The 19,929-nt window shown below is 37.0% G+C and overlaps 1 protein-coding gene across 1 annotated transcript in view; it reads right to left on the bottom strand.

Moving 5' to 3' along the window:
• The window catches only part of LOC129255594 (neurexin-4-like), a 40,484-nt gene extending 36,527 nt beyond the window's left edge, over nt 1-3,957 (bottom strand). Inside the window, exons 1-2 of the mRNA XM_064095981.1 lie at nt 3,874-3,957; nt 2,295-2,403 (exon numbers count right to left, since the gene is read on the bottom strand). Of these exons, the coding sequence (XP_063952051.1) occupies nt 2,295-2,403; nt 3,874-3,957 (193 nt within the window). The remainder of the gene's footprint in view (nt 1-2,294; nt 2,404-3,873) is intronic.
• Between the last annotated feature and the right edge of the window lie 15,972 nt (nt 3,958-19,929).

Raw genomic sequence — 19,929 nt, forward strand, 5'->3', positions numbered from 1 at the left:
TGTAAATTTAGTTCATTTTCATACAGTACACTACATGTACATGCATTATATAATACAAAATGCATTTATGTAACTGTTGAAGGCTTTTTCATTATATTGGTAGATCTTATTTTTCTTACTTTTTCAGTGTCTCTCTCTGTCTACACAACCTTAACACTTTTCTTGTCATTGGTCTACTTTTCTTATTAAAAACAAATCTGATGCCGCCAGGGTATAACTACTGACAGACTACTGTACCCTTATAATTTTTTTACCAACTATGTTAACTAACAGAACATGTATAAATGCACTTGCATTTTGCAATTGTATTATACATAATTTATTAATGTTTTGAAAGTAGACCTAATCAATTCAGAACAAATTTCAAGTCTTTAATAGGCAATTTACTGTACATACAGATATATCATACATGCACATCTATTTTGCTGATGCAATAATTAAAACAGACTTACATGTATAAGACAAACTACAATCGTTTAGGTTTTTAAATCAAAACCTTATATTGTCTAAGGAATATAAATTAAGAACTAATTTATAATGTAAAACCATCATGTACACGTACATGTATACATGTAGTACCAGGGCCAGGGGATTACTTCCCTGATTGTACAGCATGGAGTATTTCACATATAGTGCAAAACTTCATCCATACATGCCAACATCAATCAATGTTGGAAATTTCTTTTTAGAGAAGAGCCAAACCCTCCTTTAATTAGCAGACATCTAGCTTGTTAGAGCATCCCCTAACATTAATCTTAGAAGGTGTATTCAGACTGCCTCGATCTTTAGAATACCATTTAATGACAAGAACTTGTTCAGGCTTGAGAATACCTAACAAGTGGAACGCCTCTGGCAGTCTCGCCTGCATTACGCAATTTAATATAGCAGCAGTGCTAACTTTGAAAACTACTATAAAATAATCATTCACAAAAACATCATTCATATAATGACATAATACCACGTTCATTGACCATAAATGACATTTGAACGGAGACTTAAGACTGTCAACTACACCCATGTCCACATTTCATTCACTCTATCCATAAACTTTCAAAGTTATGATAGCACTTCAACAATTACCCCAACATGGCCTAAGTTTATTGACCTTAACTGACCTTTGACTTGGTTTTGTGACCTGAAACTCACAGGGGATGTTCAGTGATGCTTGATTACTCTTATATCCCAAGTTTTATGAACAAGATCCATAAACTTTCAGAATTAGGATGGTAATTCAACAAATACCCCCAACGCGGCCAAAGTTCATTAACCTTTAATGACCTTTGACCATGGTCATGTGACCTGAAACTCGCACAGGATATTCAGTGGTACTTGATTAACCTAATGTCCAAGTTTCATGAACTAAATCCATAAATTTTCAAAGTTGTGATGGTAATTCAACAAATACCCCCAACTTGGCCAAAGTTCATTGACCCTAAATGACCTTTGACTTTGGTCATGTGACCTGAAACTCAGGCAGGATGTTCACTAATACTTGATTAACCTTATGTCCAAGTTTCATGGACTAGATCCATAAATTTTCAAAGTTATGATAGTAATTCAACAAATACCCCCAACTTGACCAAAGTTCATTGACCCTAAATGACCTTTGACCTTGGTCACGTGACCTGAAACTCGAGCAGGATGTTCACTAATACTTTATTAACCTCATGCCCAAGTTTCATGAACTAGGTCCATATACTTTCTAAGTTATGATGTCATTTCAAAAACTAAACCTTCGGTTAAGATTTTGAAAATAATTTTCCCAACATGGTCTAAGTTCATTGACCCTAAATGACCTTTGACCTTGGTCATGTGACCTGAAACTCAGGCAGGATGTTCAGTAATACTTGATTAACCTTATGTTTAAGTTTCATGAACTAGGTCCATATACTTTCTAAGTTATGATGTCATTTCAAAAACTTAACCTTAGGTTAAGATTTGATGTTGACGCCGCCGCCGCCGTCGGAAAAGCGGCGCCTATAGTCTCGCTCTAATATGCAGGCGAGACAAAAATTACTTTTCACATTCATACCGACCCAAGGCAGACCCTTACAATCAGTATGGCCTGATAAGCAGATATATTAAGGTGTGGGATTCAAAATCACCAGCTCAGCAGCAACTCACGGCACCGGCACCCAACTACTAGCTAGGTTGAGAAAGTTGCCATAATTTGCTTTAGCATTGCCAAACTACCCAGGACCTACGAAAAATCTGTGTGAAAATTCTCTTAATTTCGGCAAATTCCTACCATTTAGCAGGTATACTTAATTCACAGTGTACACTGCCAAAATTACCTGGTATTTTCTGATCAGGGTAGATCAGGGCGAATTTCCCAAATACTTGTACTTGGAACTGACAAACCTTGAGGCGGTCTGAAAAGTCCCTGGCCTCGTCTGAATATGCCTTTAGTGTTGGTGTCGATGTTATCAAAGTATCAAGAGAATGAATAAGTACTAGAAGAAACTATTTCAAGCCCCATCAATAATAACAGAAACTTCTTTTCCCAACTTCATTGGGTAGAGTCAGGTGAGGGTTTTTTTAGAACCCTTTCTGTTAAGATGCTCCTACTGAAGAATTGTCCAGATCATTCTTTAATTAAATTTTGATAAATTTGTACTGGTTTCACTACACACAAACATGTAAACAATAACAATAAACAAATCATTTATAAAAAGAGCCATCCATCTAGTAAACTATAAAAAAAATAAGACAAACGTGTAAAAGTACAGAACTGTAGAGATAACTTTTAACTTTTCACCAGGAAATAATGTACAATTTAAACATGTAGGTCTTTTTTGTAGTTGGTTTCTACTCTCTGTATTCTACAATTCAAAAACCCCTCTTTCATTCTAGGCCTAAATGTATCAAGAGTATGTCCTGCTATACAGTACATAGGCCTACATGTACATGGGGGAAAGCCTTGCAGTTTTACAGTCCATGCCATGTACATGTATACATTTTACAGAGAACCAAAAGACTTCTACCATTTCTATAGAAAGTAAAAATCATTTAATCCCAAATGGCATCCATTAATGCAAACAGTGATGGCTCATTGAAGATCAAACCCATTCAAGAATGCAATTCATCATTTTGCTCAGCCTAAAACATGGCTCAAATTGATATTGATTCAGAAGGTGCCTAGCTTTCTGTCAACAGCAAATCATTTTTTCATATTTTAGGCCAAGTAAAAAAGAAAGTAGTTGATCGTCCAGGTTTTTCGAGAGCAGTGATGAGGGAGGTCCTTACTATTTAAAAAAAAAAAACAAGGAGTCATTTTCTCGGCCTATTTTTTTACATCAGTGATGAGGGAGGTCCTTACTATTTACTATTTTTTTGCTATTTTTTATTCAAATGATTGTCAGGCCATGTCAGGCTCGATTAAGCCAGGTGATCGATGCATGCTCAATATTTATAATAAATGAGTAAAAACATATATATGAATATATAAATAAGTATATAGGCCTATATTCAATTAATTGGAAATCTATGAAAAATGTATATTATGCAATAAAAAAATTATTGATGTATTTATTATACTGATGTATGGATCTACCTGTACTAGTGTATTATTGTAAAACAAAATGCTCATGTCAAGTGAATGATTAAAACATTATTCTACATTATATATGTAAGGGTAAAATATACTTGGGGGAGGGCATTTAGAAAAAAAGAATGAGAGCCATTTTTATTACCTTGGAGCCATGGTTTTCCAGAGCCAATCTCTTTTCAGCTCAGGGCATGGTTTCGGATCGCAGTTTGTCCTGCTTTTTTTTCCATTTAAATAATAATAATTCTCAGACCAATAGTATCATGCGTAGGTTCATTTGCCTATAACCTATCAAAGTACCTGGCGGACATCCTGTCCCCTCTCACTAACTGCTCAGAACACACGGTTTCCAACTCCAGTGAATTCGCTGAATTCACATCGGAGCAGACAGTTAACGAACAGGAATCCATGATCTCTTTTGATGTAGTCTCCCTCTTCACTAACGTACCGATAGAGGGCGCATGCAGTACGGCCCTGCAACGCATGCAATCCGATCCCACATTATCAGAACGTACCACACTTATGCCCGAACAGATAGCCGAACTCCTGGAGTTCGTCCTCAGATCCACATATTTTCTGTACAGAGGCTCTTTCTATGAGCAAAAAGAAGGAGCAGCAATGGGTGGCCCAGTCTCAGCGGTTGTGGCTAACCTATATATGGAAGGTTTTGAACAGAACGCTTTGCCCAAGTGTCCTTCCACATGCCACCCTCGGGTGTGGAAGAGATACGTCGGTTTACTTTCATAATCGTAAACAGATCCGAAACAGACAGCCTACTCTCATACATGAATAGCCAGCAACCGTCCATCCAGTTCACTCTGGAGACTGAGCAAGGAGGGAAATTAGCATTCCTTGACACGCTAGTGACACGCTTGAACGAGGGCGGGAAACTCTCCACCTCTGTCTACCGCAAGCCCACTCATACAGACCAATACATACCATATGATTCTCATCACGACAAATCGGTCAAGAAGGGTCTTGTTAAATGCCTGTTCGACAGAGCAGCACGTATCATAACTCACCCACCTGAACTCCCGAAAGAAAGAGCACACGTACGTGGCGCCTTGTACAGCAACGGCTACCCACGACGTTTTATCAAGAACACTTTCAAGAAAAAACAACCACCAAGGGATCGGAAGGTTTTCAAGACTTGCACAGTCTTGCCATACATAGATGGCCTCTCACAACAACTTAAACGCCGATTAGAAGGTCACGGTATCCGAACGGTTTTCCGCTCGGACACCACCTTACACAAACAGCTTGTACACCCCAAAGACCCTATCCCTGATCACAGACGTGATGGCGTAGTATACAACATTCCTTGCCAGGGATGTGACGGGTCTTACATCGGAGAAACAGCCCGACCGATAGTTGAACGCATTTCTGAACACAAGTTACAGCGAACCGACACATCCGCGGTGGCAGAACATGCTTGGGAGAAGCAACACCACCCAGATTGGGAGGGTGTACATTGCATTGCCAAAGAGAGACATTGGTATACACGCAGGATTAAGGAGGCTATTAGTATACGTCTTTGTCCTAACAACTTCAACAGAGACAGCGGGATCGACATCCCCGACTTCTGGATGCGAACCATCCGACAGCACAATACCCCCTTACCTGGCAGTGCACGCCGACCCGATCGTTCCCGGCCCCGAACGAGGGACCGCTCAGCTAGTCAGCCCCCGCCCACGGGAAACTAGCGAGCCCGCCAATTTTGTCTAATTTGCATATTGCCGACCCACGGCGTATTTGCATATACCCCCGGCTTATTTGCATATACGGATTACCGGCCGCACCGCATACCGACGCAACGGATCAATGCCCACCTATTGTTCTCGCGTTCGTGCGTACGGTCCTGGAGATTAGTATAAATAGAGTACTTTTTCAGATAATTTTCGTCACTTGATAAAGAGTTGCAGCGGCACTCGAAAGCTCGTGAACTTGTAAGCTAGTGAACACTTTTTGCGAGAGTGATCACGAATTTCCTAGAAAGCCAGTGAACACTTTTTGCGAGAGTGATCACGAATTTCCTTGTTGACCATAGTAGATTGCGAGACAAATGAATACCCTCTAGCGATTAATGTTTGATATTGTTTATTCAATCGCTATTCATTTTTTTTTATTGATATCAATTGTTAAAGGATTTTTGAATTAATTGTTAATTATTCACTGAATGTTTATTATTTCAATATTTGTAACTGTAAGATCTATTTACTAACTTAAAATTGTCCATCAATTTGAAAAGCTCAAGGAAGGATGAAGTTTATCAAATTTGAACAGAATTGGTAGCTTTTGGTACTTACCGGAATCCTTTCATAATTTTCAATTGCTAAATAATAAATAGCTCACTTGAAAATAATTTTTGAATATTCAATGCATTGCCGCTGGAGAGCTAACGTTATAAAACTCGCCAGAAAATTATTCATTTCACAAATTCACATGTCTCGCCAGCACAGTCAATCACATCACTGCAGCACACATGCACACCCAACACATGCAGTCACAAGCACAGTCAATCACCGCAACACACACCGCAGTACAGGCACTATCACTCACCAAAAACCCCCAATGAAATACAAATTACGTCATTAAAATTGATTTATCTGTGCCATATTTCCAAAGCATACAACAAATTTAGTCAGATTTAGGAAGCGGGGTCCCCAAAAATGCAATGAAAATGCAATAAAAATGTGATTTTTTCAGAGTTTGCAAACTTTATTTTCTCGCTAATTTATGATTGTATCTTCAAAATTACCAATAAAAAACCAAATCAGAATTTTTTTCTTTATCGCAGTTACGGCGATATCGGACTTTGCAATTGTTTTAGGAAGTTGCGGGAGAGATCCCAGAGCACATGAGAGCAAATCGCTCATCAATCTTGTGTATTATTTTGCTTTTCAGCAGCCATAAAAATAGTAATATATCAAGAAAATTGATGCGGCAATCAAAAAGGGAAGCGGGTGCAGACGAGCAACATCACTTTTTGATATTTCTTTAGCCAATTTTTGAAAATATTAAATAGTAACAAATTTCATGCGGTGGCCAAAATAGATGCACGCGAGGACGATCAACTACTTTCTTTTTTTACTTGGCCTTACAAGTGCTCAAAAGGTTGAAAAGAAAAAGATCTATGCACATCTAAATGTACACATTGTACAAATTTTGAGAGCTAAACATGCAACAAATTGTTAATAGTCAATCTATAGAATAAACCCATTGAAAAACTGCAAAGGACATACATGTACTATGGCTCTTCCATTATAAACAATTTGCTATTAAAATCTATAGATAATTGCCTTCATAAGTTTATACATAATTGATGTCACAACTCATAATTATTATTAGCCTACTCGTAATTAATCATAAGGTTCTGCACCATCTGCTGATTTGAGAATGTTATTACCACAATTACTGACTCTATTGATTTCACCAACAAACCAGAACTAAACCCTATCCAATTAGCAATACTTGTTTACTCAAGCTGTTGATTGGTTTAAGAATAGATGGAAATTAATACATTGTTGTATTTTAATACATTTTATCCTGAAACATTCAACTGCTTTTAAAGGACATACATGTACCAGGGTTCTCCACAACCTGAAATTTAAATGTGTAATTATAAAATACTGAGAAGATGTCACACACACACACACACACATTGAATAGTGCAAGGAATATATACATATTGTGAAAATGTCCATTCATTATTCCTCATTAGAATGAAGATTAAGAAAAACAAAATTGTTTACAGTTTGTAAATCATGTATAAAGAATATTTTACATGACAAAAAAATGAATACACCAACTCGCATTAAAATCATTAAAGAATAAGAAATGGGATTATTCATATATACATCTATGTCATAAATCTTATCAATCATACTGTACAGACTGCTGATCATATTGATGATGAAAATTGAGATGAAATATCTGAATGTTGCTAAAAAAATACTCAACTCTCCTTTCAAGCAACTCAGCCCTTGCACACAATGTACATGTAGCTTATCATTTTCATAACATGTATTCCGGAAGTGATTAATATAAAAAGTGGAAAAACAAAATGAGCTGGGAGCTAGGGGAAGACAAATTGAGGAGTGAAAATTGCCATGTACTCACCATCTCTCTGGTGGAGGCGTGCATAGCGAGGGCTTCGACGATCACTAAAACTGCTTGAGGCTGTAATCATTGAGTCAGATATGGCCCCTGATTCCATTCCAAGAGCTTGGTTGCATGGTTCTCCTGCAATAATTATGAGGGAGAAGACAAGTAACGTTATTATTATCGGATATGCTTTACTTTTCAAAAACAAAACAATAAATACAGAGTTATACAAAAGGGCACAAGAAAATCCAATAATATTTTCATCATTACAAACATGATTATTATCATAGCAAGTGAGCTGTGGAAAGAGTAAATAGTGATATTATTGATAGGGGAAAACACCACATAAATAAAACAAATGTCACAGGATTACACAGATGCACATTACTGAGAATATGAATTCTAATTTCAAAAAAAAAATGTCAAGCTTGAAATTTTGTAGAACATGAAGAAATCAGAACATAAATGAACTAAAAAAATTGCAATAATACAGGCCTACACATGTGCACCAGCTTTAATACACACTTCAATTTATGTAGAACTGCATGTGGCAATATTTCCACATCTGCTTTCAAACAAGCCAATTACAATTGGTTAAACCAACATCATTAGTAAATACAGGCATCACTGAAACAGAAACACATGGTTTCACTTGGCCTCATGATGTCCATACAATCTTATAGCCTGTTCACATGCCAAAAAGCTTTTCAAAAATTTAAAGGGCAAGTCCATCCTAACAAAAATTGAAAAAAAAGGAAAAAAATCAATATGCCTATGGTATTCCAAGCAAATTTTGTTCCACACTGTAATGTAAAAGAAAGTTTGATTCCTCCCTGGACGTGTATATGGAATTGCCATATTGTCATAATTTGATGAAGAGTTTCCTCATTATCAAATGTGCAAAATATGAATGATTGTATTATCATGCAAACAAAATACTAAATAAAGGGTGAGTGAGTGTCATCATCAATTTTCTCATTTCTTTTACAAATCCCTGTGTTGTGCATATCATACTCCTTTGTGAAAAATAAACAAAATTTTGAAATGCCATCAAGTTCTTATTTCACATAAGTTTGGATTTAAATTAAATTTCCAGCATTGCACTTGTTTGATTTATTATTTTTTTTTAATTCAAATCATTTTTTTGTTGGGGTGAACTTGACCAAAAGAAAAAATGTGAAAACTGAAACCTATCAGAGCATAACTACAAATAAAAACATCATACAAAGACCAAACTCTCTATAAATCACGTAGGCCCTAATTTATTACTAAAATTTCTGGTACAGGGTACTTAGTTGTAACCCATGTTTCCCTTTGCATACTGCTTCCAAATAGTAGGCCTACCATCCATTACTGTTGTCAAACTTGTCTTACATTGTAAGTACAGTTCATGATTTGATGCAAGCAGTTTGCACAAATTCACAATTTAAAATGAATTTTGGCCTTAATGATACAGTCACACCAAAAAAAAATGACTTCAGACCAATCAAAGCCATAACATTACTTTAATGGCATACCATTATCGGTTTGAAGGTTCTGTTGGTGCATACACTTTCACATTACACCAGACTGTGTTCAGATCATAGTATAAATATACATGTAGCACATGAAGAGCCTACATGTATACAATTTCAGAGAATCTACAGTATACAAATTATGACTATATCTTTTTCAGTGTGAACAAGGAGAACATCTCCTGGAGACTCACAAAGGGGACATGGCAACCACAGCAGGGGAAGGGCATGGGACTTGCTCAAGTTATTTGAAGGCTTCATTATTAAAATTCTAGATTTATTAGATCCAATAAAAATTAAAAAAGAGGTGGCGAAACAAATGACAAGGGCTAATCCTAACACAACGTCACAGGGCAAGGTTTACAAGTGATTTCACCAAAATGACAAAAAAAATACCTTATTTCCATGGTACATGTAAAAACAAAAATTAACAATATCTGTATTCTTATTGCAAAATAGAAGTCATGACATATGTAGGTCTTTTATAGAATTTATCATAATTATTCATGTTTATTATTAAAAGCATTTTTCAAAATCAAATTTTAATACTAGAGGGAATACATGTACTTTACATGTGCATGAAACGAATGAGCACCTTTTGAAACTCAGTTTTAGTCGAGAACTGCATAAATGTGGACAAGTCTACATTGTAATACCTCACAAAACACCAGTGTAGTAAAAAAATGCCCCTCCATCTCAAAGTATCTCCGTGCAATTAAAGTTCAATAATCAAATTACCCAATACAACCCTTTAAAGCTGGAACAGCACAAGGTTGAGCACATGTTTCTGGAAGGGATTTGGATTTATATGTACAAGTATGTGCACGCATGTATATCTAGAGACAAATGATTCATTGGATGTATTTTTTTTTAATAGTTTTAAAGGCAGAATGAGCATTATGAAACACATAATTACAGATCAAAAACGAAGTTCAATACCAAATTGCTATAAATGTTTCCTGCTTCATATACATGTACATTTAGGCCTTAAATCCTCATTGCAAAAGAGTTAACAAGAACAACGTACATTCTATGTTTTATAAACCATCTTTATCATATTGTGTACTAGTGGAGGCCTACATATTGAAGACTTTTTAAAAGTTACTTGGAATTATCTTCTGCATCATGTATACAAATATTAACATATATAGTCCTATACAGTATATTTTTGGAGGAATGCAAAATTCATCAAATTATGATTGAATTACATAAAATTCAATATACATCATCTGTTCTGACTTCTGATGGTTTGTCGTATCATGGCCAGAATCCAAATGTCTACTTGTAAGTTGTATTAAGTCACTGTCCTCTGCCAGGTTAATTCTCATTTTTTCTTGTTTTCTGTTCTGCAATTTTAAATCCATTGAGTTCATTTGATGTCAAAATACATCTATCCAAGATTATGATGCTTTATTTTACATACAAAGTGATGCGGATCAGAGTATTTTTTTAATATCACCTCGGAAACAGCATGAAATGGATACTTGCTGCAATCTACATACTAGTAGTCTGGTCTGTTAGCGTAAAAAAATATAAGTAGGTTTATAAGAATGAAAGAATCAAATTACAGTCCGGATCATTTTTTGTTAGAAATAACACCCACTGTGTGATCACACTTCTACACCAATATGCAATAAAGGCATCCATGAGTCCATATGAGACTGAAATGCGTTAGACGAAGATGATAGGGTAGCACTGAATAATGCGAGTGACTCCATGAATTATTACTTCTTGCATGCAGCTGGCAAGATCTTGCACTCTAAGGGGTGTCACCTTGGAGTGGATCCTGAGGAGCTCATAACTCCAGGGAGACAGAGTAGATGATGGTGATTTACAAGTTTAATAGCCTGAGTCTTCACTATCTCAAAGGAGGTGATGATCACTTCTGGCAGGAGGCTTCTCCAAACAGATTAAAAATAGAAAATGATGTTTCAATAATTTGCTGGCGAGTGGCAAAATGCATCAAGGATGGGATCGCTCATCACTACATGGGAATGTTCTGGGAGGACAAAGCCACATTCAATCAGAGCACAGACTTTATACCCTACATACAAAATCTTAAAGGGAATACTGTACTTAGCATTTCAATAGGCATACAACTTGAATACATGTAGGCCTACAGTCTGGGCCTGGAGTATGTGAAATTTTATCCACTGAAGGTTATTTCATGAATGGCAATGAATAAGTCCCCAAATGAAGATTTCACAAAGTTCCCACAATGATATGATAATTAAAAAAACAATGTTCCAATGATGAAAATTTTATATTTTCCAGGTCAAATTATGCTTTGAGAATAGGAACAAAAAAGCAGATAGACCTACATTATGATTTATTATTTCATAATTATAAAAGCGCAAGTATTTAATGAATTTGAATCTGATGAGTCCATATCGCTTTCTCTTTTTATTCAGATCAACTTTATGTCATGGTACTGGTACCAACACTGAATCACATAGATCTACAAAGGTTGTAGGGTCTACATGTGTAACATACACTGTATAGGTACAATATGTACATGTAACATAAAAGTAATGTAAGTCAATACTTGTTTACAAGGTGTTTTACAATCTAGGAGGTGTTCATGATTGAGGTTCTGCTAGGAAGAGAAGACAAAATAAAATGATCAATTACTTCATCCAATTAATCAACAAGTAATTGATAAATTTATTGTACATTATTTTCTCAGAGTGTGCAGACCTAACAGGTTCTGCACAAGGTCTCATTCTACATGTAGGGCCTACATCTAATTCCACAGTCAGTGCATTGATATCCAACATGTAGAGGAAGAGCACTGCTGAGGACAACTCATTGTTCTGGTATGCCATAAAGCTGACTGTAAGCTCCCCCATACATGTACAAAATACCTCCACATAATAACACAGGTAATGAAAGGTTTCTCCATTCATACTGCTGCTCTATTGATGCAATGCTCTTGATTCACCCATAATAAAGCAAAGAACCTACAGTACAGGTCTATGTTACAATCACACATCAGACTTCTCCGGTGTGAAAGTGCTGAATAGTGTGTCTTTTCACGGGGCTCACAACTTTTTTGCAAAGGATGCAAATGACAATTTCAAATTGCAAATTCATATAAGTTTTTCTTCAAATCTCCTATGTCCTAAAACAATTCTTGTGCAGTTCATGCAGAGTTCTCACAAAGTTTGTGTGAATGTCACATGAATTGAACCCTGTTAATTTTAATTTTTACAATACTAGTTACACCATATATATATAGGGACAGTGATTTTCCGTTTCAAAAAATTGCCTTTTCCGTTTCAGAAAATCTCAAATTCCGTTTCAGCATGTCAGAAAACGGAAATTCCGTTTCCCCGTAGACTTTGTACACACGGAAAAGTGACAATTCCGTTTACACATTGAATAGCAAAATCACAACACGTACACTCGCACTGGTCAAAATTTGTATCTGCTACTGTACCAACACAATAGAATCCGTTCTTATCGGATCTATGCGGGTGCATAAAATATTTTTACAAACCCATTTAGCATGCATACATCCTCACCTTTCACATTATTAGCATTATTTCATCGATAATTTTGGGGTTTTTTTGGACATCGTTATCATCAGTCAACGGCTTTTGCCAATCCGCCATCTTGGATTTTAAGACCACGATATCGTGCTGTTACATCTTCAAACGTAGAGGGCAGCAACACACGACCGTGTAGTTGAACGATATGTGTGCATGTGAAGCCCAACCCGGCAGGCCAAGTACGGGTGAGGGGTACAATCGAGTGTGCTGATGTCAAGTGCAGTCACGATGTGTGAATTGTCATGATAGTAGCGAAGTGAGATCGTGTTTTCTGGGGTTTTGTGGCCATTTAATATTCTCATTTTGTTGTGATTTTGGAATAATTTCTGTTGCTATTCTGTGTATTTTGAGGGAAAATACGTTTTCCGTGATTTTCCGTTTGAAATGCCACTTTCCGTTTCAAAAGGCCCTTTCCGTGAATTCCGTCCGTTTTCCGCGATCGCGGAAAATCACTGTCCCTATATATATATTTATATATATATATATATTTTTTATATACTTTACTTTTTGGATATATTTATATACATATATATTTATAGATATATATTTACCCTTATATTCACCTCTTAGTTTGTATAATGCTTTATCATATATACTTATATGTCTTTTGCACATTATCAGTTGTTCCCCATTCTTTCCCTTTTTCCCCCCACTCTTATGCACCAGTTTATTATGCCTTTCTTTGTAACCTGTTTGACCCACCTCTCACCAATTCTCTTCTTTTTCATCTCTTCCTTATACCCCCCCCCCCCTATCACTGTTTTGTTCCAGATCCTGTTTGATGTTGCCTGCCCAATTATCTTAATCCCTCATACAGGGGTGTGAGTGGTCACAAATAAAAAGATCTGAAAAAAGCTGAAGAGTGTTGAAAAAGTCTGAAATAGGAAGAGCTCCCATACTTTTTGTACAGAGGAAGGCCAAAAATAAGCTGAAATTAAGCTGAAAATCAAAACAAAAAAATCTGAAATCAGATAAAAATCTTAACTCTCATACCCCTGCTCATAGCTTTAGGTCTTTCACTGGCCTTACTTACACCAACTTCCCTATGTGTCTGCCTACTCCTTTGCTTTCATCCCCTTCTCTAACCTGATTGGTCATCACAACTCTCTAATGCCCTTTTTGTCTCCTTGTTTCTAGTGTTGCTGTTGCATGTCTGTGGTCTATATTATGGTTGTTCCACTTTATATGTTTGTCATTTTGCCTTCGACGAAGATTCTGCTAGGATCGAAAGCGGCCCTTTTGACTCTCTAATTTTAATTTTTCTTATGAAGCAATATACTCAGCTGTCAGTGTTTGCATAAACCTACTTGAGATATCTCCCATAATTTGTCAATTTCACTTTAAGCTCCGGTCTGGGTCTTAAAGAAATTGCCCGGGGGCCGCTTCTATTGACGAGTGGATACCATGCGCGACCATGGGGTCTCGAAAAGCACCCTAAAACAAGTATTTTCCATATTCTGAAAATGCACCCCTTAACAAGTATTGGTGTGTGAAACCCTACCCTCAAGTATTGGAAACAAAACAATACTCTTGGCAAGTATTCCCTGAATTGAACCCCTAAACAAGTACAGCGATATCTTAATTGTTATGTCACGGGTGTCAGTCCTCGGTTTTACCTTTACCTACATCATTGGGTTAAGTACGGCCCCAACTTCCACACCTCACGCAAATCGTACTCTAAACCAAAGCTCTAAACATGTACTGTAGTATTGACTGTTGGGGCAAAAAGTACCTCCTTACTAAAACATTTTAGTCTTATTTTTTTAGACCCTCGCAAATTTGACCCTACACACGTAGCTTTCCTAACGAAATAGATACCCTTTTTTCATTATTCTATTGACACCCTTATTACGTTACGTACATAAGGTGCCCTATCTTGAAAAAGACATCCTTTTTACATGTTTTTTGGTCGCGCATGGTATCCACTTGTCAATGTAAGTGCCCCCCCCCCCCTAGAATTTGGTAGACATGTATTTTTTCAACATAAAACAAGAGTGTCGCTATAAAGGCTAGCACATACATTGTAATACGCCGCCCGCCCGTCAAGCAAGAAAAGTGGAAGGTGCCGAATTCACCTTTGATATCCTGACCTCAAAATCTAAATAAATCCTGAGATCCATGCTAGTATCAATATCATACACACCAAATTATATGAGCCAAGGTTAAGGTAAACTAAAGTTATCGCATTTACAAGGACTTCAGAAGGGTAAGATAAAAACATGTCACTGTGACCTTGACCTTTAACCTTTTTACCTCAAAATCAATAGGCTTCCTGGCATCCATGCTAGTATTATACACACCAAATTATATGAGCCTACATGTAGGTTAAGTTAAACTGAAGTTATCGCTTTTAAAGGACTGCAGAAGGGTAACATGAAAACATGGCAATGATGGCACTGTGAACATGACCTTTTGACCTCAAGATTCATTGGATTTACGTGTATGCTAGTATCATACACACCAAATTATATGAGCCTAGGTTAAGTTAAACCGAAGATATCGCGTTTACAAGGAAAAGTTAACGGACAGACGGACGGAGACCTAGCGTGAAAACGGGCATATACAAATCTTTATACTGTATTATGAGCTGTTGAGGGTACATGAAGGTTGAAAGGTTTAAATTCCATAACCAAAATTTAAACAAGAAAAACTGAACTTTTGCACTATACAGTGTGCATCTATATGAAATTCAAAAGACACACATTGTATTTTGCAGCTAACTCTGATTTATTGTCAGGCCCACAAGAACATGTAAATTCTCAACAATAGTCTCATATTCTACACTTTACACAAGTAGATGACATGGGGTGAAATAGTAGGCCAACTGCTGAGGGCACCTCATCAGTGTTCAAATAACAATACACATGCAGTAAACAATTTCATAAATCTTTTTAGAAGCCTGCACATGTACTGTAGCTACATGTAATTCTATGGGTGGTAATTTTGGTGACAGCTGCTTCACATGGTTTCAAATGTAACTTCATTAGTAAGGTGACAATTACATGCACATATATTGTAAATATTGGTGATCTAAAGATATGACGAGTGGATACCATGCGCGACCAAAAAAACATGTAAAAGGGATGTCTTTTTCAAGATATGGCACGTTACGTACGTAACGTGATAAGGATGTCAAAAACACAAAAATAATGAAAAAAGGGTATCTATTTCGCTAAGAAAGCTACGTGTTTAGGGTCAAATTTGCGGGGATAAAACAAAATTAAGATGTTTTTAATATAAAGGATGTCCTTTTTGCACCAACACTACGTGTTTAGAGTCCAATTTGCGCGAGGTGTGGAAGCTGGGGCCGTACTTAACCACTTTTGGTGTGTACTGTGTAAACTGTAAAGGTAAAACTGACGACCGACGGACCCGTGACATAATAAAATATCGTGATCGCTGTACTTGTTTAGGGGTTCACTTCAGGGAATATTTGCCAAGAGTATCGTTTTGTTTCCAATACTTGTTAAGGGTAGGGTTTCATACGCCAATACTTGTTAAGGGGTGCATTTTCAGAATATGGAAAATACGTGTTTAGGGTGCTTTTCGAGACCCCTTGGTCGCGCATGGTATCCACTCGTCAATGGAAGTGGCCCCCCCCCCCCCGGGGATATGACACAAGTTAAATCATGTTATTGCTAGTAGTAGGAGATTTGAATGATAGAAATTAGAATAGAGATGTACAGTACATATCTGCAATTCATTCACACAACCATACTCTTGATTTACTCATGCATACATGTAAGCACATTACATATGTAACATAAGGGCATAAAAAAAGACTAAATAAAATGCTTTATAAAGGATGCACTTTTTGCCCCAACACTAAGTTTACAGTCTGATTTGAGCGAGATGTGGGAGTTGGGGTGGCCAGTACTAAACCAAACAGTACATGGAGTATAAATTTACTCTGATAGATCACCCATTGTTCATAATACAGAGTATTGATTGTACAGCTTTAGCTTCCATGCCACTACTATAACATGTAGAGGTCATTAACCTCTTTGTTAATTGGGGAAAGCTTATTGGAATCCAATAAAAGAATCTATATGTTTCTACATGCATGCTGAGAAAGCCTCTTTTATAGTGAACAACCATCAAATTCAACTACATGTAAATGAGACCTCTATTACCATTGATGAAAGTGAACAGGATAGTAAAAATATTTTACATGCAAGGATAAAAAAAAAACATAAATTTATTTTTTCACTGAATTTCTTTTATTTTCCGTGAAATTTAATAAACTCATTTGATTACAATGGCAACCAAACTTTAATTGATCTCCAAATGAATGCAGATCTGAGGTAAGAAGAAATGGGCAGTATAGCATATTTTAATCTGACTTAGACCCCTGTTACATCTGAAAGTTTCCTACCCGAGACCCGACCGAGTCCACTTGCAACCTTGACTGGATTATTGGTGGATTAGCTTCGCGAACGGACCGAGTCCGAAATGTGGTCTGTTTACATCACAGCATTCATTCCCTCCCCTATTGGTACGGTTTCGAGCGGTATCCGATTGCTGACACCAAAGGGCGCTCTCGATCTAGGCTCTGAATAATTTGCGCGCGCTAATTGAAGTTGTTTACATTTCGTTACACTCGTCGGCTGCTACACAGAAATGACAGGGTGGGACATGTGCCGATCATTTCCAGAGAGAGTCGAAACGACTCTTTACCTTTACCTTTATCCGAGATTCTGGAAAAATGCTGATGATCCCAGCAGTCGTTGAAGATATGATCGACTTGAAAACGATACGTTTAAAATGCTTCCTTCTTTCCACTCAAATCAAAGACAAGAAAATATGTCACTGTGACCTTGACCTTTGACCTTTTGACCTCAAAATCAATAGGCTTCCTGGGATTCATGCTAGTATCATACACACCAAATTATATGAGCCTAGGTTCAGTCAAACTGAAGTTATCGCGTTTACAAGAAAAAGTTAACGGACGGACACCGAGCATGATACTATAATACGTCCCGTCTAGGACGGGCGTATAAAAAATGTATGTAAATACATACAGTAGTGCAGGCCTCTACAAAAATTTTTTGCCCGATAGAAAAAACTGCTTGCCCGATTTTTTTTCAAAAATTCTTTTGCTCTTAATTATTCTTTTATGTCCTGGTTGAACTTGATTTACTGGCGCTGGCCTCGGCATTTCTTTTTCTTGACTCTTGTTCAAGTTGTTCTGGTCGCCGATCGCGACGACAAAAGTTGCCAATTTTAGTCTGACGACTCATTGTTTATTTGGTTTGAAGTTGAAGCCGAGTCCTGGCCGAGTCAGTCCGAAGCTTGCATGCATTCAGCGCGATCTAGCTCGAGAGTCGGCTGGCTCGCGATCGCTTGTGTACGTACGTACAAGTACTGAAGCGCCGATGTATTAGAGCATACACTAAGAGGGCGAGAGAGGGGTTTCCCCAGCTAGCTCCTTCCTCGATTAGTAGCGCATGCGCACAGTATAGTTTAGAAAGTAAGATGGCAGCCCCCATCGAACGGGACCGTTGGCGATAAATTGGCGCTGATTTGACATGTTTCCACTGTTGTTTTACTGATATGACATATTGTATGAGAGATAATTGGCCGATAATTGCAATTTATCGAAAAATTATTCAAATTTACTGTAATATCGTTTTCATTTTCATTTGGCACATAAGCATATTGCTTTACGTCTCAACATCCAAGTAAGTAAAAAAACCACTTGCCCGATCGGGCAATTGACTTTGAGAAATGCTTGCCCGCACGTCATTTTCACTTGCCCTGGGCAATTGGTTTTGTCGCGCCCTGCAGTAGTGGCCAAAATCGTTAGAACACCAAATGCCACACAAAGTCTACAAGATTCTGAACAATATTCGCAGTCGCTGAAGTTAATTTTGATGACATTTATGCGTCAAAAGCTTTAATGAAGTTCCTAGCATACATGAAGGTCTGCTCAAGGCATCTTTTGATATAAAATTTATTAATTTCAACCATCAGGTATATTGAGTATCTAAAAGAATTGTTGCGCTATGGGTGTTCAGTTTAGACCATGTATTAAACATTAAAGGACAATTCCACCCCAGCAAAAAAGCTGATTTCTTATCAAATTCATTTATTTCACTTCTCTCCAAAAAACAAGCAAGATACAGTACAAGATCAAATCAATCAAATAATTCCATAACATTGATGCATTTCAGGCCAAAACAGAATAATAATCTTTATTTTGGTACAGTTCTTTTTATATATATTTTTATGAAATAAAGACAAAAATCGATGAGCCCCGTTGGGGGGATTTTGCATTGTAAGTCCCCTAATGGTGGCTGCACGATAGCGAGCCGTCTGTGTACGAGGAGAAATTTAAAAAATGTTTAAAAAACTCCTCGAAGTAGACGGCTGCCAGCTGTCTACATTACTGCCAACTGTAATGTTATTGTTAGTCTAACTTAGACCTACCATGTCCATGTCTACTGGTAAAAATTAATCTATACATAAAACTCAATCTCTTGGACATAATGTTACTTGTGTTTATAGGCAATTATAGAGAACAAAATATAAAATGATTACAACTATTGAATCCATATTAAGTGTAATCCAAAGACAAAAAAGAAGGCTTCAAAATTTGTGTCCGGACACCCGACCCCATTCTACCTAGCCTGGAGGCGTCTGGGGAGTAAAAGTCATCTATTCTACGTAGGCTTACTCCCCACTGACGCCTGGCACGGCAAGGCATAGGGCCACAAGAAGGAGAGTTTTTGGAGAAAACAATGTTGCTCCAAAATACTTTATTTGTTAACTTGCTAGCCACACACTTATGTACATGGACAATAAGTTCAAATCCCCCCATTACGTACATTTATTTATACTTAAAAACAATAAATATTACGAAAAATTATGTAAGAAGATGAGCAGATACTCACCGATGATCTTGTCGCCATTTTCCTTCTTTGTTCGTAGCCTAGTTACAAGACGCGTATAAGATCAGGCGACGATATCATGAGCAGTGCCAATAAATAAAAAATAAAAAAAATCAATCGGCTGATGAATATCGTGAATTGTAAAATACTTGCATTAGCTAATAAATGTTTAATAAATGTTTATCAGCTAATGCAAGTATTTTACAATTCACGATATTCATCAGCCGATTGATTTTTTCAATTTTTTTATTGGCACTGCTCATGATATCGTCGCCCGATCTTATACGGGTCTTGTAACTAGGCTACGAACAAAGAAGGAAAAT

The sequence above is a fragment of the Lytechinus pictus genome, chromosome 3 (genome assembly GCF_037042905.1).
Source record: "Lytechinus pictus isolate F3 Inbred chromosome 3, Lp3.0, whole genome shotgun sequence".
Taxonomy (NCBI): domain Eukaryota; kingdom Metazoa; phylum Echinodermata; class Echinoidea; order Temnopleuroida; family Toxopneustidae; genus Lytechinus; species Lytechinus pictus.